This window comes from Brienomyrus brachyistius, chromosome 9 (genome assembly GCF_023856365.1).
Source record: "Brienomyrus brachyistius isolate T26 chromosome 9, BBRACH_0.4, whole genome shotgun sequence".
NCBI lineage: Eukaryota > Metazoa > Chordata > Actinopteri > Osteoglossiformes > Mormyridae > Brienomyrus > Brienomyrus brachyistius.
The window spans coordinates 6856625-6883414 of NC_064541.1; the positions used below are offsets into that span (position 1 = coordinate 6856625).

At 48.1% G+C, this 26790-nt stretch overlaps 3 protein-coding genes across 4 annotated transcripts in view; 2 read left to right on the plus strand and 1 right to left on the minus strand.

Moving 5' to 3' along the window:
* LOC125748622 (focal adhesion kinase 1-like) overlaps nt 1-18953 on the plus strand; it is a 40582-nt gene extending 21629 nt beyond the window's left edge. The window contains 10 exon segments of the mRNA XM_049025011.1: nt 4594-4696; nt 7711-7797; nt 7987-8103; nt 8188-8313; nt 11413-11475; nt 12634-12673; nt 13039-13124; nt 17573-17728; nt 17821-17901; nt 18190-18953. Coding sequence (XP_048880968.1) covers nt 4594-4696; nt 7711-7797; nt 7987-8103; nt 8188-8313; nt 11413-11475; nt 12634-12673; nt 13039-13124; nt 17573-17728; nt 17821-17901; nt 18190-18402 — 1072 coding nt within the window. The 3' untranslated portion in view covers nt 18403-18953.
* Nucleotides 13147-17577, plus strand: LOC125748620 (keratin-associated protein 4-7-like). Its single transcript, XM_049025008.1, has 2 exons — nt 13147-15267; nt 15302-17577. Exons 1-2 carry the CDS (start codon nt 14692-14694, stop codon nt 15716-15718), a joined length of 993 nt encoding a protein of 330 aa, XP_048880965.1. The 5' UTR covers nt 13147-14691; the 3' UTR covers nt 15719-17577.
* On the minus strand, nt 18947-24795 carry LOC125748619 (cleft lip and palate transmembrane protein 1-like protein). Of its 2 annotated transcripts, none has more exons than XM_049025007.1 (17): nt 24047-24795; nt 23849-23915; nt 23599-23758; nt 23356-23483; nt 23138-23216; nt 22897-23014; nt 22581-22675; nt 22389-22473; nt 22200-22306; nt 21628-21684; nt 20950-21000; nt 20768-20850; nt 20428-20462; nt 20235-20290; nt 20100-20144; nt 19755-19870; nt 18947-19599 (listed from the first exon to the last, which is right to left on the minus strand). In XM_049025007.1, the coding sequence occupies exons 1-17, from the start codon at nt 24108-24110 to the stop codon at nt 19515-19517; spliced, it is 1431 nt and encodes a 476-aa protein (XP_048880964.1). In that variant the 5' UTR covers nt 24111-24795; the 3' UTR covers nt 18947-19514. The 2 variants fall into 2 exon arrangements, with proteins under 2 accessions (XP_048880964.1, XP_048880963.1); XM_049025006.1 differs by having other exon boundaries at nt 23849-23943.
* Nucleotides 24796-26790: the final 1995 nt, after the last annotated feature.

Below are 26790 nucleotides of genomic sequence, written 5' to 3' on the forward strand. Positions count from 1 at the left end.
GTGGCCAGCATGGAGCCGGGGGGTTAATGGCCTCGCTTAAGGACCCACAGACGTGACTTTTCTGCTGGGCTCGAACCACCGACCTTCCCATCACAGACACCGAGATTTAGGCCGCAGAGCCACATGCTATACGGGAAATTATTTTTTAATAATGCATCTTATGTGTTTGTAGTTAAGGGTGTGGTAATTATTCAAGGTGCCGCACACCTTCCAGGTCCTTCGGCATTGTTCTCCTGTTCCCGGGACAGGACACATTGCATCGCATTTTCCTTATGGGTGTGGCTGCCTCGCTTTTCTTTTCCAGCTGTTATCCAGTTTCCTCTATTTGTCCTGCTGACTCGGGGGTGGAGCATTCTTCTCTCCACCCCCTCAGCAGTCCTGCGATAGATCTAGGCAATGGAGAAGCTCAGCTCATTGTGGTTTGCTGCACGTGGGGCGGCCCTGTGATATACTGACACGGCTGTCAGGAGGAACTGTACCTCACCTGCTGTGAATAACAGAGATGTTGAAAACTGCCTGGAGCTCAAGCATTCATTTAAGCGGCAGCGTGTTCGAGGCACGTGTGTACTGTATGTTTTATGTATTCCTGCTGCGTTCTTGCAGTGTCTACCCTTAACTCACTGCCTGAAGTAAACGGATCATCAGTTATCTCTGGAGAGTGTTTTCAGTGTCCTGGTGGTGGATCTGGGGACCTTTGGCTCCGCCTTGCATCTCTAGCCGCTTAGGTGACGATGGTCGTCCCCTCATACTGTCTTTATTACAGTGTTTTTTGGTCCCCTTGGGTCACACCCCCATCTGCTGCTTTTCCCACTATGTCACACATGTTTGGCTTTTTATAGGCCCTGGCACTGTGTTCTTGGAAACCATGTAAATATTTAGGCTCCTAATACTATTTATACAAAATCCGAGCCATATAAGGTAGTAGGTGCAGATCCCTGGGGGAAGGCAGGCCTTTTATCACGGTAAGACGGAATTTCAGAGCTTGGCTTAAAAACCGAGTCTGTTTCTCATGGCTGTTTGGGTGCATTTCCTGTGTGTGTGTGTGTGTGTGTGTGTGTGTGTGTGTGTGTGTGTGTGTGTGTGTGTGAGAGCGGGTATACCTATCCTTATCCTTATGGGGACACAATGTCCCCATAATGTGATAAATATCCATTTTTTTCCCTTATGGGGACCGGTTTCCTAGTCCCCATAAGGGAAAACTCTATTTTATAAAAATCAGTGACTGCTATGAAAAAACTAAAAATGTTGCTTATGGTTATGGTTAGGGCAGGGTGGGGGTTAAGATGGTCATAGTTAGTTTTCCCATAGAAGTGAATGAGTGGGCCCCACACGTTTGTGTGTGTGTGTGTGTGTGTGTGTGAGTGAGTGTTTGTGCCTGTGCCTGCCTGGCTGTCTGTCTCTGTCTGTGTGTGTCTGTCTATATGTGCATATCTGTATATCTCTCTCTGTCGCTGTGTGTCTCTCTGTCTGTCTGCATGTCCATCTGTTCATCTGTCTCTCTGTGTGTGTATCTGTCTGTCTGTTTCTGTCTTTCTGTCTGTACATGTGTATCTGTCTGTTTGTCTATGTATGTGTCTGTTGTTTCATTCTCAGGATGATCTCTCAGATCCCAGCCTTCTGCTTCCTGCCTGGTATCTCCCTGTTTAGTTGCTCTGTTATTCAGTACCACTGTTGGGGCATTTTGGTGGGACGGGGCCCTAGGGTGAGCCAGGCCAATTTGGCCGGGGATCTTACTGTATCTGCTGTAAAGAGATGACCTAGTTTCTCAGAGAACTGAGAATAATCAGTGACTGTAAGATCCTAGGAGCCTCATTAAAGTACCGTGTGGCTGTTCAGATGCAGCACATGCGAACTTGTCTGCAATCACATCGCACCTTTACAAAGCTGCGTCTTCCTGCAGCTGCCTGTAGTCCAGCCTTACCGACAGGCATTTGCAGATCAATGCTCAAATGCTCGATTTGGGGGGGTGGAGACAATGGGTGCACCATTTCCCAGCTGACTGGGGCCTCGCAGGACCTGAATTGCTGTGGGGTGGGGGTGTTGGGGGGGGGGGGTTGTTACTGTGTAAGGGCCTGAGGCTTTCCTCAGGGAGAGTCTATAAATTCCTCTCGCCTTTTCCACGGTGCTTAAGGCAGCCGAAATGCAGCCAGTTTCAGATAAGAGGCGTGTGGGTTGTCTCCGTGGGAACGGAAGCAACAGACAGGCCAGGCGAGCGACTGGGAGGAACGGGAAGCGGAATGAAGGTGTTAATGGTTATTGGTGAAGCTCACTCGATGTGATAAGGCTTATGTCATGGCGAATATTTAATATTTTTAGCAGGTTTTTTTTTGTCTTACGAGAACGGAGCTTTCGCTTAGCTGCTATATTTAGCCATCTAAAGCCCCCCCTCCCCCCCCCCCCCGACCCCCATCTTTCCCTGGTTTTGCACTCCTTAAGTGTCCCCCTGATGGGGAAAGCTATGTGCACCTCCACCCCCCATCTCCCGTTGGCTCTGGTTGCCAGGGGGGGGCGCCAGAATCGAGCGATTAATTAGTGAATTAGACAGCAGCTTCCCGGCTGGAGCAGATCGGTCCTGCTCGGATCCTGCTGAGCTCTCCCTCTCCATGAGTTACCTTGGTAGCAGGGTCTCCAGGCAGCCCTGTCCCTAGAGATGCATGCATGCCTTATAGTACACTGTGCCTGTGTGACGCAGTCAGGTACATAGAGCGTTCATATCTGATGAGGGCTCTTCCTGTGTCAGGCCTGCCAGAGCCACATCACGCCACATGTCAGTCACGTTCCACATCATACTGCCCATTTCCTCTCGCCGGGTCCCCGGAAAGCTCTCAGCATCCCATCTGAGCCTCTGCTCAGCTCCACCTGGTGGGGGAGGGGTTGGTTTTTGTGTCCCATCCCTGAAATGCAACACGTGTTATACCGGTGTAAGTGTCCAGAAGCTGTGAGTACCAGGCATGGTGGTGTGTGAGCTAAGCATTGTGGGTAATATTCCCGTTGTCCGCACATGCCCTGAAATGACCCCCCCCCCCCCGGGTCGGCGCCGCCAAGCGGGCCGTCCCTCTTTTTAAAAAAAAGAAGCAGAACTCCCCAGCTTCTGCGCTCCAGAACAGCTGCCAAGTGTAACGGGGGGGCTGGGAGAGGGGCGGGGAGCCTGGGAGAGAGCCGCCCCCCCACCCCGCTAGCCACACCGCGCTCCCTCTGATAAAGACTCTTTCACTGCTTGCTGGGAAGTGCTGTGCTGCTTTTGCGAACATTTCTGCGGGATCTGCGCCGCTGGAGGCACCGGACCCCTGGTAGCGCTCTCTGCCTCACAGGCTGATGGAGAATGTCCGTAACACGGCAACCAGAGAACCGCTCAGGTAACAGGACCGCAATTCCACACCTGCCTATAAACACGCCGGATGAGGATTCAAACTTCATTTGTTATGCTTCTGCAGTGTAGCTGTGTTGACACTGAGAACATTAAGAGGATTACAGTCAGATTGGCGTGTCAGAGCTGAAGGTATGATGCTGGTTTCATGTGCAAAAAAAAAAAAAAAAAAGCAGGAATTTTACGGGAGCCTGGATGCACTCCGGGGTATTTTCCAGGGAATTTCCTGGGCAGTGTGGAACTTTAAAGTTTGGTGTGTTTTGTGTTAAGTTGTTCCCCAGCCTCCGTCTAAAAACAGGAAAAAACTTCCTCTCATCTCCGGACGGAGTTTGTGCTTTTCTGTGAGACATATATCATTCCTTTCAGCTCTTGAGCCATTCGGATAGTGATGCTGTCCAGCATCCCAGGAGGACAGTGGCTGGCTTTGTAGGAGTTTGTGTTTGCACTGGGGATGGGGGTCACCGTGGCCCCCCCACCCCACCCCCGTGCTGGCCCCTCACGCACAGCGACACCACATCCAACAGAAGAATTGCCTTATCCAGAAGTATCCCTGTGGGGAGGTCCAGCCTTGGGATGCGATCTGAGCCCCCTCTGCCTGCTCACACGCTACACCTCACGTGCCGGGTCATTGTGGGACTGGAGTCCAGAGCACGCTGTAGGCCTGGGGGGAGGGATTTGTAAATGGCGCTCTATCAGTTATGGCCGTAGCAGGCTGGGGCGGATGGGGGGTAATTCTGGGGCTCTTCTTATAGAGATGTATTAATATGAGCAGCAGAACACGTCCTGTCTCCCGAGCATTTGTCCAACTCGGCGATTTATTTAACCCCCCCCCCCCCCCCTTATGGGCCAGGCCATACAGCTGGAGATGCCGGTAACGCTGACAAGAGAAAGTAATTTTAGAGTCGTGCCCTACTTGTGTGAAACTGATCTCGCCATCTGTCTTGCATGGCCTGGAATCTTCTGTGGAGAGAGCTGCCCCCCCCCCCAATCTCAGCACGTTATAGACAGAGCTGAGGAGGTAAAGAGGGCTATTGCCTTGCCGTCAGTCCTGCTCTTCCCCGGTTTGTCTGTTTTTTTTACCCCTCTATCTCTGTCACGCTTTCTCACACTGCCGACTGAGTGGGCCGTTCATCCACAGTTTTGAAGGCTTCTTTTTCCGCTCTGGCTTGTGAAGAGAGATTTTTTTTCAGCAGTTTTTTGACCCCCCCCCCCCCCCCCCTTTACAGTACGATCCTGGACGAGGAGAAGCTTCAGCAGGAGGAGCGCGTCCGCACCGAGATGAGGCGCCAGGCCTGGGACAGTGGCGGAACTGACGAAGCCCCCCCAAAAGTGAGTACCTACACAGCAGGGGGCGCTGCGGCACAGCCGAGGGGAAGAGGGGACTCGGGGTGTCATTAAGTACCTAATCAGCAGCCCAGAGAGGGGGGGGGGTAATTCACTGTATCAGTGAGTGAGGGTGTGAAGGAATGAGATCATTTAAAACAGCTTAAGACCTCCTTGTCAAGCATTTCCTGTTTGTATGTGTGTGTATATATACAAATATAATGTATACACACACACACACGCACACACATATATAATAATGTCTATATATATACTGTATATTGTGTGTGTATTTATTTTTATATTTATATATATATATACATATATATATACACTGAACAAAAATATAAACGCAACACTTTTGTTTTTGCTCCCATTTTTCATGAGATGGACTTAAAGATCTACAATTCATTCCAGATACACAATATTACCATTTCTCTCAAACATTTCTCACAAATCAGTCTAAATGTGTGATAGTGAGCACTTCTGCTTTGCTGAGATAATCCATCCCACCTCACAGGTGTGCCACATCAAGATGCTGATCTGACATCATGGGTAGTGCACAGGTGTACCTTATACTGCCCACAATAAAAGGCCACCCTGGAATGTGCAGTTTTGTCTCACAGCAAAATGCCACAGATGCCACAAGCATTGAGGGAGCGTGCAATTGGCATGCTGACAGCAGGAATGTCAACCAGATCTGTTGCTCGTGCATTGAATGTTCATTTCTCAACCATAAGCCGTCTCCAAAGGCGTTTCAGAGAATATGGCAGTACATCCAACCGGCCTCACAACCGCAGACCACGTGTAACCACACCAGCCCAGGACCTCCACATCCAGCAGGTTCACCTCCAAGATCGTCTGAGACCAGCCACTCAGACAGATAATGCACGGCCCCATGTTGCAAGGATCTGTACACAGTTCTTGGAAGCTGAAAATGTCCCAGTTCTTGCATGGCCAGCATACTCACCGGACATGTCACCCGTTGAGCATGTTTGGGATGTGCTTGACCGGCGTATACGACAGCGTGTACCAGTTCCCACTAATATCCAACAACTTCGCACAGCCATTGAAGAGGAGTGGACCAACATTCCACAGGCCACAATTGACAATCTGATAAACTCTATGCGAAGAAGATGTGTTGCATTGCATGAGGCAAATGGTGGTCACACCAGATACTGACCGGTTCTGAGTCCCCAGACCCCCAATAAAGCAAAAAACTGCACATTCCAGGGTGGCCTTTTATTGTGGGCAGTATAAGGTACACCTGTGCACTACCCATGATGTCAGATCAGCATCTTGATGTGGCACACCTGTGAGGTGGGATGGATTATCTCAGCAAAGCAGAAGTGCTCACTATCACACATTTAGACTGATTTGTGAGAAATGTTTGAGAGAAATGGTAATATTGTGTATCTGGAATGAATTGTAGGTCTTTAAGTCCATCTCATGAAAAATGGGAGCAGAAACAAGAGTGTTGCGTTTATATTTTTGTTCAGTATATATATATATATATATACATATATATATATATATATATATATATATATATATATACATATATATATATATATATATATATATACATATATATATATATATATACATATATATATATATATATATACATATATATATATATATATATATATACATATATATATATATATATATATATACATATATATATATATATACATATATACATATATACATATATATATACATATATACATATATATATATATATATACATATATATATATATATATATATATATATATATATATATATATATATATATATATATATATATATGTATGTTAGCACTGTTGCCTCACACCTCTGGGACCCGGGTTCGAATCTCCGCCTGGGTCACATGTGTTTGGAGTTTGCATGTTCTCCCCATGTCGTCGTGGGGTTTCCTCCAGGTACTCCGGTTTCCCCACACAGTCCAAAAACATGCTGAGGCTAATTGGGCTGGCCCCCCCATCCTGGGTTGTTCCCTGCCTCGTGCCCATTGCTTCCGGGATAGGCTCCGGACCCCCCGCGATCCAGTAGGATAAGCGGTTTGGAAAATGGATGGATGGATGGATATATATATATATATATATATATATATATAATACACAGACGCTCCTCTGTGGACTGTCTGTGTGTGTGTGTGTATATATATATATATATATACATACATCGAGAGAGAAAGAGAAGATGTAAATATTTGGCCTATATCTGCTGCTGTTCTCCCATTTAGTGCTTTTTAGAAATGGTTCACATTTTAATGAAATTTATGTCCTGATTTTGCCACAGCCTCACGAACCCTTGTGCTGTCTGGTTTTTGTCCATTAGATGGCGATCATATGCCGTGGTTCTTCTGGTTATATGGGTACTGCATTAACTGCGTGCACTGCTTCCCCTGCATTAGCTGTGTACACTGCGTTCACTGAATTAGCTGTGTACACTGTGTTCACTGAATTAGCTGCTTTAGCTGCATAGACCACGTTAACATCCACACAGCCACTGAAAGGGCATCTCGGTGACGCACGTCACTTCCCTGATGCCACCTGATGCCCTCTGTTCAGCCTGATTTAATCTGTTTTCATCTTTAAACATTTTCCTCACCCAGAGGCATGTGTTAAGCTGACTGTGCGATTAGAGACTGACACTACAGAACAGTCATCAAATGAGCAGAATAAATGAAAATTAGAGCGAAAAGCTCATTAAGAAGATAATCGTGGCCTTTGTATCATGCAGGCTGCTCTTACCATCATACGCAGGTTGGATTCATAGTTTGGTCTCTGCCAATCATTTAGTTATACTTTGCCTGGAATAAAGCAGTCATAGCGTGCACCAGTGCCCCGTATCGATGGTGTTTCCAGTATCCCGTATGAAAGCTGATTCCCGTGTCCTGTGTATGTGATGTTTTTGGTGTCCCCTGTACATGTGTTCCTCTGGGCATCTCCTGCAGGCCAATCTCAGTCACGCCCCTTCTCTCCTCCTCCTTCTCTTCATCGACACAGCCCAGCCGCCCCGGATACCCCAGCCCCCGCTGCAGTGAGGGGTTCTACCCCAGCCCCCAGCATGGGGGTCAGCACAACCATTACCAGGTATGGGGGCGCTCTGACCCCAAGCTTCACTCTCACCTGTACCTGTCTCTGTGTCATGGGGGGGGGGGGGGGGGGGATATAGTGACACTTGCTACCTGTAGGATGGTGATACAGGCTTTCTGTTCCTTGCTAACATCCTCCAGAGCAGGTGGACCTGCCCCCGTTTTAGCACCTTCCTGTCCCCTGCAGGTCTCCGCTTATGCCGCCCCCCATGGGAAGTACCCACAGGCCTCGCTACTGGACCCACAGGAGACCCGGAACCACCTGCACCCACAGGACGTACCCGTGTGGCCCTCCAGTGCGGAGGTGAGTGTCAGGTGGCACCCTCTTCGGGGAGGGGCTGCTGCTGGTGTCACACGGATGAGTGAGTGCCCCCTGTCTCTGGTGCAGGATGGGGGGCCGTTGGAGCGGCGAGGAATGGGCCAGGGGCTGCCCCCCCATCTGATTGAAGAGCAGCTCTCGCTGCAGCAGATGGAGGAGGACCAGCGCTGGCTGGAGCAGGAGGAGCGTCTCCTGGTAAAGCCGCAACCCCGCATGCATGGAATCGTATGCCATTCACCCTGAGTCACAGTATTTATTGGGGCTCTGCTCTTGCCCTCCTTTTAATTTGCTGACCAGCAGTTGTAGTGCCACCTGTTAGGTGATGATGTCAATGGGAGGTTTGAATGTCACGCATCGGCCCCACCCACAATCACATGATGCTTCGCCTCAGCAGTGCGTCCAAGTGAATGATTCTACTTTATTTATTTTCACATCTGAGCAGCATTCCCTGCTTCCCTGGCCCTGGGCTGCCAGAGCAGTTCCCTCCTATTTTCTGTACATTAATTGAGATGTGTAGTCTCATTATTAAGAGAAGGAACAAAAGCAAAGCAATCCCATTGCAGTGAATTTTTGTTGGGCTACAAATTTAATCCTTGGAGTTTAATGCGGTTTAATGACTGTGGAGTAAATTGTGGAAAAGTGATTAGCAGTAGTTTTAGTGGGAATTATTATTTAAAACTGTCAGTGGAAAGTCTGATATAGAAATACGCTGGCAGGAAATGTAACCTTTGGATTAATTTCTGGTATGAAAGTTCAGTCTGAAGATTAAGGCAAGACTGTTAATCTTTGCATCCCTATCAGACAATTCAGTGGGAAGTAATGAGAGGGATTAAATGACACACAGTATTTGTGTAAGTGTGTGTGTGTGTGTGCGTGTGTGTGTGTGTGTGTGTTGCAGTAAGGGTTAGGGAATTAGTTCAGCGTTTTACCAAAAGCATTATCCAGAGACACTCTGAACATCATCTTGAGAAGCAGCTTTGCAGACAGATTATAGTCAAAGTTCTGACTCATCACAGTTATTGGCACGTGAATATGAAGATGCTTCATTAAGGTGCTCATGCGTGATTCCCTGTAAATAACCTCAGATGCTGGGGGGTGATTATTGGTTGGTTGTTCACTGGCAGGAATTGAACACGTCCTCTGAACATTTTGTTGAAACAGATGTTTGAAAACGGCTGTAGACGGGGCCCAGCTTATCTGTCAAAAGCTGTTTCCTTAAGCGAAGGAAGAAATTATTTTCATTCCAGCACTGCTGCCAAACACAACGTAAAAAATGGCTTCCTTGAGTAAATCTCACCTGGCCTCCAGCTCTTTGGCAGGGCTGGGAATCTCTGGCTCTCTCCCACATCGACTGGAATCCCAGCACACGTGTGTGTCACTTAGCATCTGCGAGGTCTTTCTTCAAAGGGGAAGAGGCATGAGGTCGCCCGTGCGGTTTGTGTTGGGCTCCATCTGAGCGCTACATCGCTAAACCCATCTCAGGAGTAGCGGGGTGCCCTGGCCCAGTAGGCAGTACCTCCAGAGCAGGTGTTTTCCTCATTTGACGTGGTTTTCCGTGGAATCCCCTGCAGGAACGGTTGGACAGCAGTGTCTGTTTTTCTTTCCTCCGAAAGACGGACGGAATTTCGCTGTGTAAACCGCGGAAGGAGACGAAACACCCACAATAAACCTTTGACCCATATTAATAGATTAATTAGCCAGATTCGTACACCCTGTATTTAGCTTTTAAAATGCATCAGTCAGGACTGTGGTTTTCCAAACGTTAATATTAATGTCTGCTTGGTTATCCTGAGCTACGTTATAAGGAAACAAAAATATAAATAACCATCAGCCCAAAGTTGTGACTGAAACATTGCAATCTACAGATATTTTGACGACTTTGCAAAAGCTGGAGATTTGGAATTTCACGGCACGATGTCTTTTTCGTCAGAATAACTGTGACTCTCTACACATTTGCCTTTATCTCTGAAAGTTTGTTTGTATAGTGTTAACGTGAAAAAGCGCAGCATTCACTCAGCGTTTAATGCGGTATTTAACGCAGTCCTCTGCACCTTAATCCTTAGTGTACCGTAAGACCCCTCAGCGATACTCGGAGTAAAGCGTTTTATTTCCAGACAACATGGCCCTCGATGTCGTCCCATTGTTTCCCACTTCATGTTCACCCAGCATAGTGGTTTTTGAAGTGGTATGTATGTTATGGAACGAGAGAAGCCCATTTATCAAACGCCGAGAGGATCTCCAAAAGAGATTTCCCAGAACTGACTTCTTTTGCGGACAAAAATGTATCTTAAAAATGAGTGAAAGGAAGCCATTGGGTGGCTAATTGTGTGCAGATGTTGGAGGGGGAGGGTTGAGCTAAATCGCTGGTGTTTTTAGTCGCACTGTGTCATTATCGAACGGACGTCTGATGGAGTGGCTCACCTCTACCTCCAAAATCATGATTGAGAGCAAGCAAGCTTCAGAGATTTCAAAAATACAGAAATAAACACACATTGTTTTACTGGCACACTTTATTTTCGGCCGGGGGAACGTGCTTGCGTTTAGCTTTGTAGTTTTAGAGGTTTGGAATCGCTGCACGTTGGGATACGAGTCAACGTTTAGCTGGAGTCAGCAGGAGGAATATAGCGGAAATAAAAGGTCTTTTGAAAAGTGCCTGCAGTTTATAACCATATTCCTGCCTTGGCTAGAGGAGAGAAGGGGTGGGCAGAGACGTGGGGGGGGGCAGGTGGGCAGGAGGGCGGGGAGACGGAGTTAGCCGGCTGCGTGAGTCAGCCGAGTGCATATAATGCCAGTGCCATGAGCAAAGGAGAATGTAGCGGCCAGTTGTGCCCCCCCCGCCTCTGGAATGCCCTGCAGCGCCTTCCTGCACTTCAGGCAGCAGACATCTCACCCGAGGACGGTCCAGAGGATGCAGCACGTTTTCAAATCCTGCTTTGGAAAACTGGTATATGGTCGGGGGGGGGGGGGGTTGATGGAGGGGTGCATTTCTGCTTGTGTTTGACATGTTATATAATTTAGCTTAAAGCTTTTCCTCAGACAGCACCTCATAGGGTTTTGGGTCTTAAGCATGTGTTACAGTCCTCGGTTCCGCATAGCCGGAGTGGGTTTGGGGGCGGAGGGGTGGCCGGTACACCCCCCCGTTCTGGTTTCATTGCTGGTTTTTCTTATAACCCCCCTCCCCCCTGGCAATGGTACATGATACAGACTCCCCCCCCCCCCCGAATAATACTGCTCACCGCTCCTCTTTAGACTCCCAGGCACTGATGCCCCCCCTCCATATTGTCTCCTCGCCAGAAGCCGGAGCCGAGGAATTCAAGGGCCAGCGCCGACCCAGAAGAAGGCAGCCTGCCGGGGCCGGTGAGTTCGCCTCGGTCCCTCCCTCCTTCCCTCCTTCCTTCCCTCCCTCCGTCCCTCCCTCGCTTACTCCCGTTCGCCTCCAGATGGGAATCCACGATCCAGGGGAATTCCCACTTTCATAGCCCGCAGTCGTCTTGCTTTTCTAAAAATCTCCAGCTGCCAGGAGCCTGTAGAACATTCTCTCGAACCCTGGCCCTCGGGCGAGTCTCAAGCCATGTTTCGACCTGGACAGGCAGCAGACCTTTTAATGTTCAGGTACCATCCTGCATGTTCAGGTACCATCCTCCTGTGGCTGTGCACGTGATCCTTGTCGGTGTCTCTGAATTATCTACCAGATCATCCGAGGATCCGGGGATCCGGTCTTTTGTCCCATGTCTCTGGTCTCTGCTGCCCTGACGACGCCAGAGTTATGTAATCAGCCCTTTTGTCTGAGCTCCTCCTCAGGCTTCGCTTAGAGACGTCCATGTGGATAGATTAAAACACTCAGCTGGAATTTGCTATAAATGTTCTTTTTCCCACCCAGCCATGTGGGTTTAACCCAGCCCCCGGGGGCACACAGGGACACTTCCAGCCTCCGCAGACAGTGTCTGGCCACAATAAGCAGCTTGTCACGATATCCAGGATTGTTCCCTGGGTAGTTAGCAGAACGGTTACCATAATCTCTGAATCAGGATCTGATTCCCACTTCCCAAAACACTTCCCCGATTAATCCTGGCGAGCCGCTGGGTGTGAGGTATCTGTGCAGGTTTGAGGCAGCCGAGGTCTGCTCCTGAGGACTTTGGTCGCTTTTATTTTCCTCGGGGTGTGATGCTACACTGTACTGGAATATGGCTCTAAACTGTCTGCTGATCAGGTCACCCTTCTGTGGCCAGGACTTGGATCTGAGCTCTTGCTGGAAACCTGGATCTCCGCGGGGGTCAATCACTCACACATGGCTCTGAAGCAGAGCATTCTGGGAGATAGAGCGACCCTTACAGCCCATGGCACAAAATAGAGTGTCTGACCCTGATTGGTCAGTCTCCCCCTTTCGTTAACCTTCCCTCTGCATTCTGTGTGGATCCTAGCTATTGAGAGAGAGCGCCCCCCAGGGGCAGCCAGACGTTAGACGTCCCCCCACCCACCGTACAGGATTTTTAATGGTCTGATTTTTGTTTGCAGGCAGGAAACCAGCACGTCTACCAGCCCATCGGCAAGCCAGGTAAATTCCCCAACAGCCCAGCTAATGGAACTCCTGACATTTCTGGTCTGACTGAGCCCCACACATGCAGTCTTATGGCATGGTGTCGAGAAGGTTTGGCCAGTACTACGCTGATGTAGCTTAGGTTGGGGATGGGGGGCTGCTATCAAGGGGAATGAGATATCGGCAGCCTGGCCTGGGGTTGCAGTTCAGGCTAGGTTCCCACTCCCTGTCACCGCTCAGTGGCGCCACCTGTTGGTGGGTTATGATTAGGGTGTTCCTCACCGTGGGCACCTACAGCTCATCACACTATTGGACGAAGCTGATTGATGGGGGGTGGGACGGGGGAGGGTTCCCTAGTAAACATGTTGTGTGGTTCCCTCCAGATCACATTGCCCCCCCCAGGAAGCCCCCCCGACCTGGAGCCCCCCACGCCGGCGTGACAGCGGACAGCTACAACGATGGAGTGAAGGTATGGCGATGGGGGGGAGGCTGTGACCATTGGGGGGCAGGGGGTGTAATTGCAGGCTGGGGTCTGGCTGTGCGTGAGACACATTGTATGTGAGTGGTGGCCTTCCGTCTAGTTGGCTAGTGACAAATGGGACAGATAGAGGGACAGACAGAGGAACAGATGCAGGGACAAAGTGACAGATGCAGGGACAGACGTAGGAAAAAGGAATAAGCACTGAGCTCCCAGTGGCCAGCAGTGACCCCTTGTGTCAGCTGCACAAGCCAAGCTCCTAATCAGGCCAAGCCGAGCCATCAGGTGTATGAACATCAGGAATAAATTCCAATTGAAAAACCAGTGCCCTGATTGTCGAATGCTGCGTACACAGAGGCTGACTGGTTATTATTGTCTTTATTTAATCAATTGACTGATGCTTTAAAACGTAATCCGTCGCAAAATGCAGACCAATCAGCTTTGTTTACACGAATCATCAAATTATCGGACAGCATTTTATTAGTGTATATTTGTTTAAATATTAAAATTGCACATAAATAACACAATAAAATAGTGTGAAGTCATTTAGAATATAACATTGTTTACATTTTGCATTGAATTAAATGAAAATTTCAGTCACACCTGACTAAAAGATCAGCTGATCTGAGGCCCAGTGACACCAGTGACTCCTGTGGACTGGGTCTCCTGTTGTTCTGCCACCTCCTTGGCTTCCTGACCCTCGCAGGAAGCTGAAATTTGATGTGTTCACTTTTCAATTGTTAGTGAACAACATGCCAGGGTGCCAAGGATCTGCAGATTTACACATGCTACAATCGTTCTAAATAACCAAATAATGATAATGTTCTGAATAAAGGTATTTGATTATATAATGAAATTCTAATTGGCCATTTACTGTTAATTCCGGGATGCTTGATGTGCTTCAGGCTGGCGTGTACATTTAGACGTTTTAAGGTCACCTGTCTTCTGATGATAACGGTGACTACGATGATGTCCACCTTAGTCGTCACCCTTCTCCCCAAGCTGAAGTGGTCCCATATCAGGGGTGTCCACCTCACACTTGTAATCTTGGCAACAGGCCCAGCTGGCCCCCCACTGGAATAGGGGTGGGGGTCAGATCAGCGGTTCCCCGATGTTTATAGTGGAAAGACCGCGGTATTCAGGCCATCAGAGGAGATGACGGGCACAAGCACAGTGAAGCGGCAGGCTGCTTGAATGACGTCACCGTTCACTGAGATGTTGGACGTTCAGCGGGGTTTCCCCGTTATCTGACACTCATTAATTCTCAAAACAAAGGACTGGGGAGCCTCTTAAAGCAGGAATTTCCATCTTTTCCGGACTGAAAATTAAAGAGGCAGAGAGTGGATGTTCCGCAAAGACTGAGCATGTGCAGACGTTAGCATTGCTGTCATATCGTGTGTAATGCTTGTTACATTGATGTTTTCTTCCTTTCTTCCTTTTCCCTGGGCCGTCTGCCCCCCCCCCAATCTTCCCTGTGCCTCACTGTTGTTGAACGTAGCCCTGGAGGGTAAGACCTTCGTGTGTGTCTGTGTGTCTGTTTGTCTGTGTCTCGTTGCGCATGCGCCTGTCTATCTGTCTGTGTGTCTTTGCGTATGTTCCTGTCTATCTGTCTGTGTCTTGTTGCATATGTGCCTGTCTGTCTGTCTGTGTCTCTTTGTGTAAGTGCCTGTCTGTCTGTCTGTGTCTCGTTGCGTATGTTCCTGTCTATCTGTCTGTGTCTCGTTGCGTATGCGCCTGTCTGTCTATCTGTGTCTCGTTGCGTATGTGCCTGTCTGTCTGTCTGTGTCTCGTTGCGCATGTGCCTGTCTGTCTGTCTGTGTCTCGTTGCGTATGTTCCTGTCTGTATGTCTGTGTCTCGTTGTGTATGTTCCTGTCTGTCTGTCTGTATCTCGTTGTGTATGTGCCTGTCTGTCTATCTGTGTCTCGTTACGTATGCGCCTGTCTGTCTATCTGTGTCTTGTTGCGTATGCGCCTGTCTGTCTGTCTGTGTCTCGTTGCATATGCGCCTATCTGTCTGTGTCTCGTTGTGTATGTGCCTGTCTGTCTATCTGTGTCTCTTTGTGTATGTGCCTGTCTGTCTGTCTGTGTCTCGTTGCGTATGCGCCTGTCTGTCTGTGTCTCGTTGCGTATGTGCCTGTCTGTCTGTTTGTGTCTCTTTGTGTATGTGCCTGTCTGTCTGTCTGTGTCTCGTTGCCTATGCACCTGTCTGTCTATCTGTGTCTTGTTGCGCATGTGCCTGTCTGTCTGTCTGTGTCTCGTTGCGCATGTGCCTGTCTGTCTGTCTGTCTGTGTCTCTTTGTGTATGTGCCTGTCTGTCTGTCTGTGTCTCGTTGTGTATGTGCCTGTCTGTCTGTCTGTGTCTCGTTGCCTATACGCCTGTCTGTCTGTTTGTATCTCGTTGCGTATGCGCCTGTCTGTCTGTCTGTGTCTCGTTGCGGATGTGCCTGTTTCTCTATGTCTCTGTGCACATGTGCCTGTCTCTATGTGTGTCCGTGTCTGTATCCATGTGTGTGCGCGAGTTGGTCTTTACTACATGTTGTAAACCACAGGTTTTACCAAATGTGGTAAAAACCTGTTACTTTTAGCTTGCGGGGACATTCTTCAGGTCCCCATAATATAAATTTTAATCTAATAAAAATCTCGGACTGCAATCAAAAAACTAAAAACGCCAAAAGTCTTTGTATTTCGTTTGGTTACTTATGGTTAAGGTTGTCATAGTTTTAGGATTATGGTGATGCCCATAGAAATGAATGGACGATCCCCACAAAGACATAAATACCCAGTCTGTGTGTGTGTGTGTGTGTGTCCATCTGTCACATTCCTCCTCTCTTCCGTGGGATTGCATGTCAGCAGGTGTTTGGGGTGTGGGAATCTTTGCCCCCACCCTGAACCACTTGGCCATCCGGTTGTGGTTTAAGTCATTGTGGTAATGGAATGCCGATGCTTTTGGGAGTCCGTGATGTTTTTCACCCCAAGAAGCACGTCTGCCTGGCTGTTTGAGACAGGAGGACTGATGCAGCTCGAGTGTGGAATGTAGAGTGTTAAACGTAAAGGTGTGTGATGTAGTGTAACGCAGTACTACAGTGAGCTGTACCTAACCAGTCAAATATATCGAGGGTGAGGTTAGTGCTATTAATACACCTTTCAGTTCTGCAAAGGAGAGGGCTTAAAGCATATATGAAACCATTCATTGACCACTCTGCCTTTAAAAGGTATTTATGAACTGTCTGTATTCCGATTGGATAGATATTCTTTCATATGAAGTCCTTCTGGTTTCTGATTGGCCGGGTAGTAGCATGTGACAGGTTCCCATCTGTTTCTGCACATAACAGTGCATGTTCATGGTCTGATTGTTTTATGGCATCTTGCTGTATACAAATATGCAGCTTTAAAACACCTTCCTTCACAGCAATAGCATTATAGCATTTTATGAGTTTATGAAAGTACTTTTTTTGAAACCTAATAATAATAGTAATAATCTGCCATTTATGACCATGATTGGCATTTTTCGCTATGATGTATATTCATTTTTATTTCTTAAAACCAAGACAAATATTAAAACCAGCAGAAGGTGAGGATGGTGGAGCACAGTTGTCTACAAATCAGTTTTCTCGTTCGTCATAATTATTATTCACTCACATCAATACTTCTATAAAGGTATCTCAAAAGGTTTTTTTTTTTAAATAAATTTCATTTGGCAAACTTGAGTAGTGCCACCTCACATATGTCAGGTGGCATAAACATCAGAGTCAGAAAGTTCAAGTTCAGAAAGTACAAATCCGGACCAAGGTTTTGTTTCAACCAACCAGTTGAGCATGAACAGTCACAGTCACAGAGCACTCAACTGGCTGGTTGATACAAATTCCTGGACTGGATTTGTACTTTTTGGGCCTGAACTTTCCACCTCTACTATACATACTGTACAGTTCCTGAGGAAACTGAGTGTGGGAGCCGAGTGTCAGGCTGGGGAGGCTAATTCCTCCGCTTGTTTTCTCTGTGTTGTCTGTGATCTGGCTGTGGTTTTGTTTAATGATCTGTTTAGGTTTCTATATATTCACTGCCTGACCATGAACATACTTTTTATGTATCTGTGTTCAGTTGGAAGTATGAAGAAACGTAAACATTTCGAAAAAGAGTTTGAGTCATTATCCACCATTCTGGTGAAAACAAGACAATTGGTGCTATAGAATACATGTTTACGAAGACTTTGTAAAACTTCCTGTGTGCAACATTTTTAATGGTGGCAGTAAATCTTTCAGGCATTGGAATGTCCCAAAAGTTTGCTTGTATAATTTAAGTCTGACATGTATCGTGTCTGTCCTTTTTGTGGTATGCAAGAAATACAGTCTTTAATCAATTTTAGTTGGCTATAATTAGTCCTGGTTGAGGAAGTAATGATGGTCCCCTCATACAAAGTCTCCCTCCTGTGATTTGTCTAGATTCAGCCCCAGGAGATCAACCCCCCTCCCACAGCCAATTTGGATCGCTCCAACGACAAAGTGTATGAGAATGTGATGGGACTGGTCAAAGCAGTCATCGAGATGTCCAGCAAAATACAGCCGGCACCCCCAGAGGAGTACGTGCCCATGGTGAAGGTGAGGGGGGCTCGGTCTGAGCGCTAAGGGACTGCCATGCCCTTCTGCATCCACCGGGGGAAGATGTGCATCTTACAGTATCATACTTTCAGGATGTGGGCCTGGCACTGAGGATGCTGTTGGCTGCCGTCGATGAAACGATACCCAGTCTACCTTCGGGGTCACACAGAGAGGTAAAGCAGACACCTTTGTGGAAATCCTCAGTACTGTTGAAGATACAGGATAAACAGCTATAATAAAGTCACTTTATGCTCATGAAAGTTACTTACACAAACTGGGTTCAAGCAATTACAGGAGGTTGGACAATAACATCTGATTGGTTGGTCATGCCTCTTCAGGTTGCTTGGACCCACCTCCTTTACAATCTGATTGGTTGTCTCTCTAAACTAATCATTTTTCCTTCTGCCCTCAGAACATTTTTGTGTATGTAAAACTCCCGCAAGCTCATTTTACCCCCGCAGGTGGAGATGGCCCAGAAGCTGCTGAACTCAGACCTGGCCGACCTCATCAGCAAGATGAAGCTGGCACAGCAGTACGTCATGACCAGCCTGCAGCAGGACTACAAGAAGCAGATGCTGACGGCCGCCCACGCACTCGCTGTGGACGCCAAGAACCTGCTGGACGTCATCGACCAAGTGCGCCTGAAGATGGCGCCGCAGCCGCGGCCTCAGTAACCCCAGCGTAAGAGGCGGAGTCAGACGGAGACGACCAATCGGGCTGAACTGGAATGGAACATTTATCATACACCAGCTTGGCAGGAAGGGCAACTCCTACAGCCAGGGCTCAGCCAATGGGAATGCAGATCTTCTGCTAAGACTCCCACCCAGTATCTTTCGACACGCCCTCCCAGGGTCTGCGAAAGACACGCCCAGAGTTTCCAGTGGCGATTCAATGTACTCTTCTTCTTTTTTTGTATCTGGAGATTTTATTCAGATAAAAGTAAAGGGTTCAGCTACAGTTCAGCAGACACAGTGAAGATGCTCCAGTACGGCTGGGGAAGAGAACACCTCCAAGCTACTCTGTACATAGTCCAGGGAAACCCAAAAGTTCACAATTCTTAATGCTAAACTATGGTTCCTTTTGTGTCGGTCACATTTAATGTGCTACTCTTGCCGTTGTGTGGAGGGTTCGAAATAGATATATTTTGTTTTAATTTGTTTCCACCTCTATCATATAGGGGGACATTGATGGAATTCAATATGAATAAATTAACTAAATGCAGAAATGGTCAATTGTCCTTTTTAAGGTGATGATACCAGTCTTTGTAACAACATAGCATCACTAAAGACAGTAGCCAATCTTCGTGAAGGTCTCAGACCTTGCAGATCCTGACAGGATACACATGGTGGAATGACACGTGGATTTAATGAAACTCCAACGCCAGGGGGGTCCTTAGAAGCTGCGTCCTTTCCAGGCCTTCAAATGTTCCGCACGGCAGGCCAGTAGAGACAGTCAGCTGTAGTGCGCCATCGCTCTCCTGGCCTTTTAAAGGTGACATTTTGACGTGGCACTCCTGCAAGGCAGGCCTGCTCCTCACGCCTTTGCTCTTCTTCCACGGGCCCTTTCCCCTGCTTTTCCGTCTCCTTCCAGGCTGATTTTCACTCCCTCCTGCACTGAAGCCTCACCCAAACATCTATGTACAGTATATACAGTGTTCCTGGTCCTAACATGTAGAAAAGCAGCCCGAGGTGAAGCACGAGAGGCATTTAAAAGGCTTCGTTTTATTCTGCACACCAGTGACACTGGCCTCCCCTGCCAGGCGCTAAAGCTGGTCCCTGGTCCCATGTTAGTCTCGGTGGAGTTTGGGTTCAGGTCTTTCATAGAGCAGCCCTCTAAACGCGCCACGTCTGGTCCTGTCAGCTGGGTAAATCCTGCCGGGGAAAAAAGACAGTTTATCTGCATTATGAAAAAAAAACCTTTATTGTTAAGCTCTGTGCTGGTAATGAGATTCGGCCTGTAGTCCTGTAACGAAATAACGTTCACTGCGTTCTTGCAGACGCAGGCTGCGCAGACGGTGAACACTCACCATCTTTGGTAGAGGTAGATCAGCAGCACTGCGCTGTCTCTGAAGCAGGCGAGCCGGTGGCCGGTCGGCATGGAGATGATGATGGCAAACGCGCCATTAATGGAGCTTCTGAACACCTGAAAAAGGAGCATGAAGATTGATGAGTCCACCAACCTGTGAGGTCAAGTGCTTAAGAACCCAAACCCAAACCCCAGCAATTTGTCTATTATGGCTAACTAAAATAACTTTCAATCTGCTGTTAAATATAAAGTAAATTAAATGATATAATTTACTTAATTATATATAGGTAATTTAAATCGAGAACACGATGGTGGAATAAAGAGGAGGTGAATGGTGAATACTCACGTTACGCACAAGTGCTTTCTGGGATACGCGAGCCACTGATTTCAGCTGCAGAAACGAGAGTGTAGGAGATGCCAGTTAACAGGATGCCGCAGCACCTATAACGGCAAACCCTGGAGGAAATTCGCCGCTACGAACCTCGTAATTAACGACGAGTTGAGGAAGCATGGAGAGAAAGCCGGCGGTATAAACTCCTGTCAAAAACAGATATAACTTCATCGTGGGTCTGGACTGTAACGTCAGCAAGATGCCCAGACCCCCCCCCCCCCCCCCCAGCTCTGCATCTTCCCAAATCTCTGATTTCGTATCAAAGGATGAAAGACAGGCTTACCGTTGGCTAGGCTGCTTATCAGCCATGAGTACAGACTGTTAAACGGGAGAAGCGGGAAAATTGTTACTTTGGATCTGAGGAAAGGACGATATCCGATGCACGATATCACATACAGAGTCTTTACAAACTGCTAACTTTTGGGCATCACATTGTGCCTCATTAATATTTTTGGTCTACTACTAATCTGCTTACCAAATTGTGGGTGTAAGTAAACGTCCGTAGACAAATGTTCATGCCCCTCATCTGAAGCCCGGTGATTATTGCCCAAACGATGACCATGTGATATCATGCAGCCCGAGAATAATCTGAGTGAGCTGCAAGTAGCTGAGCATTGCGTTACCTTCTGACTTTCATGCAAAGCAAAGGGTAAAGAGACGCCCCGAAGCAGAGCAGGTACAGCACGTATGACAGCCCCTTCATTGCCTGGGGAGGGAAGCAGAATCACTCAGTTTTCCAGCATCCTGCACTCTGGGCAGCTGCAGACAGGAAGAAACGAATCTCATTCTCATCAGTGTTTCTCACCTGAGGATCTTGCTCGTTGTTCCTCGTGTCCGACGCGTCCTGTTTTCTGTGCTGCGGGGGTGGGGGGGGGGGCTTTTTTGCTCAAGCATTCTTAATGGATGTAGTTACTCCTCTCCTTAGCACTGTATTTCCAAAACTAATACTTGAATAATTTGCTTGAACGCATTTGCCCATTCGTCAGCTTAAAAGGTCTTCTGCAGACCCAGTGTCTGCTCTACTATAAGTGGTAAAACTAAAGATTTTGGGCCCCTGTACTGGGTTACATTGCAGATTTTCTAGGGCCACAGTCACTCAGGGGTTCTGGGGATCGCCCTAACTTCCCCCCCACTTTACGGCGCCCCAGTCTGTGCCTATTGCAGAAACCTGGGACATACGGCAGGACACACCTCCTCAAAAGGGCCACCTGCCCACAAACGCATTTAAACAGAGTCACCAATGAAACATCCACCACGCAGAGTGACAAACAGCGAGCCAGATGTGACCCCCCCCCCAGGTCTGGACTAATCACTATGGTAACTGTGCCACCCTCACCTGCATTACCCACCCATTTAACGTATGGTAACATGATTCACTGCTTGCCCAGTTAATCATTTTTCAAAATAAACCCTATAGAGGCTATATGGGCCTGACTGTCAGGAAGCGGAATAGCACACGCAGGGTGATGAAACATTTACTTACTCGAGGCGCAGGTCGCCTTCTCCTTGACCAAAACCAGACACCCAAGGCCTTCCAGATCTTCCGGACACAAAAGCGGCCACGAGAATAAACAGGACATGAACAGTTCAGGCGATGGATCTCCCAGGCAAAGGCTGCGTGCATTTTAATGAATCATTCCTCTCATTTCATTAGAGTTTCCTGAATTTCCACTGAAATGTGGGGGTGCATCTAAAGATCAGAAATGAAGGTCGCCACCGTGTTCTTTCTACTCAGTGCACAAAATAAAAACACCATACTTTCTTAAATAAGACCGTAATTATGCCTATGATTCATGTATATTCATGCAGTTCTGGGAACTGCTAAAATTATAGCTGTATCTCAAATGTGCATTTGGGTAAAATGCGGCTTATGATTGACATCACCGAGAGCCAATGGAAATGGGAGCACCCAGGGGGCACCATTCCATTTGGGGGTGGTACCAATCCAGCCTCACCATTGGCTCTGGCAATGCTTAAAAAATGACTGAGGCCCTGGTCTATCACATTGTGTTTCTCTGTATACAGGGTACAGGGACAGAGGGACCGGCCAGATACTTCAATGGCAAAGCTGGCCGCAGCTGGAAGGAGCACGAGTGGGCTGGTCTGTCTATCATCAAGCATGGAGAGCAGGACCACGAGCCCGCAGAAGCACTCACGCAGAGCTGGAAGGGACAAGAGAGGCAACATTCCACCTGCTGGCCAGTCTGAGAATTGCAGTCTCAACAGATTGGGAATCTCGGTTACCTGCTGGGTTGGACACGCCTGCCCTGTTCCTCTCCTTCTTCCACAAGCCAATGTCGTTTTTTAAAGCCACGATGTCAGAGAGGAACTGAAACACACAAATCATCCAGCTCCTTCCTGACTGCTGATCCGCTTAGCGTCTGTGACAGTGTGATGGAATTATACAATGAAATGCATAAAAGAGGACAGACTCACATGGACAGAAGCCACGAGGCCAGCCAATGCCAGATAGGACAGGTTTGGCTCCACAAAGATGTTTTTAATCTCGTCCAAGTCTCTCTCAGAGAAACCTATAAAACAGGCGGTAAGAAAGACAGAAAGTGCAACCAACAGCCATTTTACCAAGCATCTTTCATCGCAGACGCTGGTTTGAACATATTCTTCGTTAAAAAACACCTTTGCCCTCTGCTAAATTAGCGATGACCATATTGTCCCAGAATCGGGCCTTGGCCTCGAACGTCGTCCGACCTCGGAGCGACCGGCAGCTGCTTCACCTGGATGAGTCCCTCACCGAGCTGCCTCAGAGTGTTAACGGCGTCCTGAATACGGATCCAGAGTCGAAGTTTCCACAGGGAAATGTCCTCATAGGAGATGCTGAGGGGGACTTCCAGGGTGATGCTCTTTATTTCCTGGAACAGAAGGGCCTGGTTTTTCTCCAGACGCACTTTCTTGTCACGTCGCCAGTTCACAAACCTCTCTGTGATGTATTCTGCAATTATATTTGCTTTCTCACACTCAGGTCTTTTACATACCATCATGTCCTGCACCCTGTTGGCCAGTTCATTTATGAATAGCAGAGGGAGGTACAGCATCTTTTTGCCACTCTGGTACCTGATGGAGTACAAGACACAACTCATCAGTACGCATTCCTCTCTGTGTGAAGTGTGCTTCTCCAAAGCCTCCTGGTCCCTACTGCCGACGTCACAGAAACCCACCATCCCAGTCCGCGAACGTCCCCAGAGAGACTTACGTTCTTAAGTAGCGCCGCAGGTCGGTGGGAGTAGCCGCTGCGTCCAAGGGGATGTCCTCTGACATGACACGCAATACAAGCCGCGGCCGCCAGAGGGAGACAGACTGGGCTGCGTCAGACTCGCCAGCCTGTGACAGAAACATCACATTGTTGTATCTCACTGACAGTTTCGTGATCATTGACATTTTATCATAATCACAGCATTAATAACCGATCAGGACTCTAGAGAGCAGGCCGTCTTACCTGGCTAGCAGGTTTACCCAGCATGTGGTCTGTGAGCTGAACAGCATGGTGAACTTCCATGGGGTCCTGCGAGATGGGCACTCCAGCCCGGTGCAGGAACACGAGGGCGTACAGCGTGCCGTCCATCAGGCCTTTCACCGGCAGCGAAACGTTCACTTGCCTTCCACCAATAGACATGTTTAATGAAAAACAAATCTTTAATCACAGCAGATTATTTTTTAACTATATTAAACGGGGAACTAGGGCACACCTTTTAAACTTGGAGCGTATGTCAAAGTCATCGACCTTCAGAAGGAGCTTTTGTTCAGCGCCCGCATCTGGGTGCAGAGACGTGTAAATGCTGAGCTATTTTAATAACGGAAAAAACGGAATTAACAGCATTTAGGCAATGAATCCAATTGCATCAAAACGTAGCTTATTAGATTTTGGGCATTTTTTCCGCACAGACCTGGAGCCGAGGCTTCTCTGCCAAGTAGGACGGGATGCAGAGGTTGCTTTTGGAGATCTCGCATGGTTTGGTGTAAATAAAGCTGTACATGAACCAGGATGCATGCACAACATAGATGGCAAAAAGCCCAGCGAGCAGGGAGCGGAGAGACGTCCCGCCCGGGGATGAAAAGCGGCAGGCAGGCAACATGACCGGGTTTCTCGGGAAAAAAAACTCCTGCCTGCTCAAAAAAAGCTCTATGGTTCCGCAGGTGACGAAGAGCAGCAGTCACGTCGAGCCAGCAAGCTGTTTGCACCCGACAGCAGCATCCGCATGTGCTGTCAGAGCATCGGACCGACGGATGCTACGGGATAATCTCAATCCAAAACTGTGTCAGCCTAACATTCTAACCTTGATCATCAACCAGGTTTTTATTTAGCTCCTAACTGCACACATCTGAAACTGCGAAGCTGACGTATTGCAGCGTTGTCATGCTGACTCCTCCTCTCCTCCGTTATGCGGACACTGTGCTTTTATTATGGGTGACTTGCACATCTGAGCGCTGCTTTGCTAATCCTCGATCTAGACCAGGGCTGCTCACCTGGTAGAATGCGGTCTGTATGCGGACCGTAACATTTTAATTTGCATGTAGGACGTCATGTGTTCTGTTATGTGCCTTTATGTATATCACGGCAGAATAAGGCTCATCAGAAGCAGAGTGAGGTAGGAGATCGACTTTGGTGCGAGATGCATTATTAACCAGCAGGGGGCAGTGTGTGTCCTAGTCAGGCGCCAGGTGGGAGGAAGCGCCCCGAGGGAGGCGGGGTGCCTAATCCTGTGGGGTCACTGCGGGCTCAGGCTGAAGGAGGGGTTAACACTTCTCCACCGTCACTGGAGACATATATATAACGCCGGAACGCGTGTTTCCTCTATTGTTGCTTTCTAATGTTTCTGCTGGGGGGGAGGGGGGGTTGGTATTATATTATAATCTCTGTAATGTGAACCGGTTAAGTTCGCCATTGTTAATTCTTTTTAAAAGGATATGACGCACAGGTTACATGAAAATCAACGAAACAACGGAAATCGTTCAATTATAAGATATTTTTTCTAGCCTTGAACATGGATTTCTACTGCTCACACAGAAGAAAATATTAATTTGTGAAAACAGTAAACGCACGGGGGCGCCATTGTCACGGTAACCGATTAAATTCAATTTTAATCATTTGATCAAAACCCGTTTCTGTTGCCCTGGCTGGGTACTATAGAAAGAGTTTGGAGCACTTTGAACAGCATTGTGACTAAACAATCTGTGGATATCAAGTTATATGAAAATAATAATGTACAGGGACTGATTTTTTTATTTAAATTACAAGTTGAAGAAGTAGAAGAATGTATGCAGATATGGAAAGTTCTTCCATAATATAGAGTGTTCTAATGAATTAAGATTTTTAAGTGCAGTCCAGTGCAGTCTTAAAATAAATTATTTCCCCAGTTCTAATTGCCAACAAATGTCATAGAGCTTTTAATCAGATCTCTGGGTTTGGCCTCTGGCGTTAAGGTAGATTGTACAGTACTGTTAGAATTGTAGTCTGCAGCTAACGTATCTAAGTGACACTTCGGTCAAACTGAGTGATGGACTTATATGCAGTTCAGAAGAACACAGCTGTTTTGGGAACAAGAGTGTATGAAAGCTTCCCCAAACGAGCATTACGCCACACAAGCTCTGCACCAGGTCTTCAGCCCAGGACTTGTGTTTCCAATTAGAAATGGAAAAATAGGCCATTTCAAAAATAGGCCCTAACTCATCCTAAATAATTATGTGGCGTCATGTGTGCCTGAGGCCATGCTGCGGAATCACCCACAGGAATGGAAGCGTGGGGTGATTCGGAGAGAAGTCCTCAGTCCTCAGCGGCCGTGTGTTGATGTAGGCGGTGGGCTGATGGAGGGGATGTGGACAGGAAGAAGGGATGAGAAAAGAGGAGGGGATGGGGACAGGAAGAAGGGATGGGGAAGAGAGGAGGGGATCGGAACAGGAAGAAGGGATGGAAGAGAGGAGGGGATGGGGACAGGAAGAAGGGATGGGGAAGAGAGGAGGGGATGTGGACAGGAAGAAGGGATGGGAAGAGAGGAGGGGATGGGGAAGATATGAGGGGATGTGGACAGGAAGAAGGGATGGGAAGAGAGGAGGGGATGGGGACAGGAAGAAGGGATGGGGAGAGAGGAGGGGATGGGGACAGGAAGAAGGGATGGGGAAGAGATGAGGGGATCGGAACAGGAAGAAGGGATGGGGAAGATATGAGGGGATGGGGACAGGAAGAAGGGATGGAAGAGAGGAGGGGATGGGGACAGGAAGAAGGGATGGAGAAGAGAGGAGGGGATGTGGACAGGAAGAAGGGATGGGAAGAGAGGAGGGGATGGGGACAGGAAGAAGGGATGGGGAGAGAGGAGGGGATGGGGACAGGAAGAAGGGATGGGGAAGAGAGGAGGGGATCGGGACAGGAAGAAGGGATGGGAAGAAAGGAGGGGATGGAGACAGGAGGAAGGGATGGGAAGAGAGGAGGGGATGGAGACAGGAAGAAGGGATGGGGAAGAGAGGAGGGGATCGGGACAGGAAGAAGGGATGGGAAGAGAGGAGGGGATGGAGACAGGAGGAAGGGATGGAGAAGAGAGGATAGGGTGTGGAAGACATGAGGGGATGGGGACAGGAAGAAGGGATGGAGAAGAGAGGAGGGGATGGGGACAGGAAGAAGGGATGAGAAGAGAGG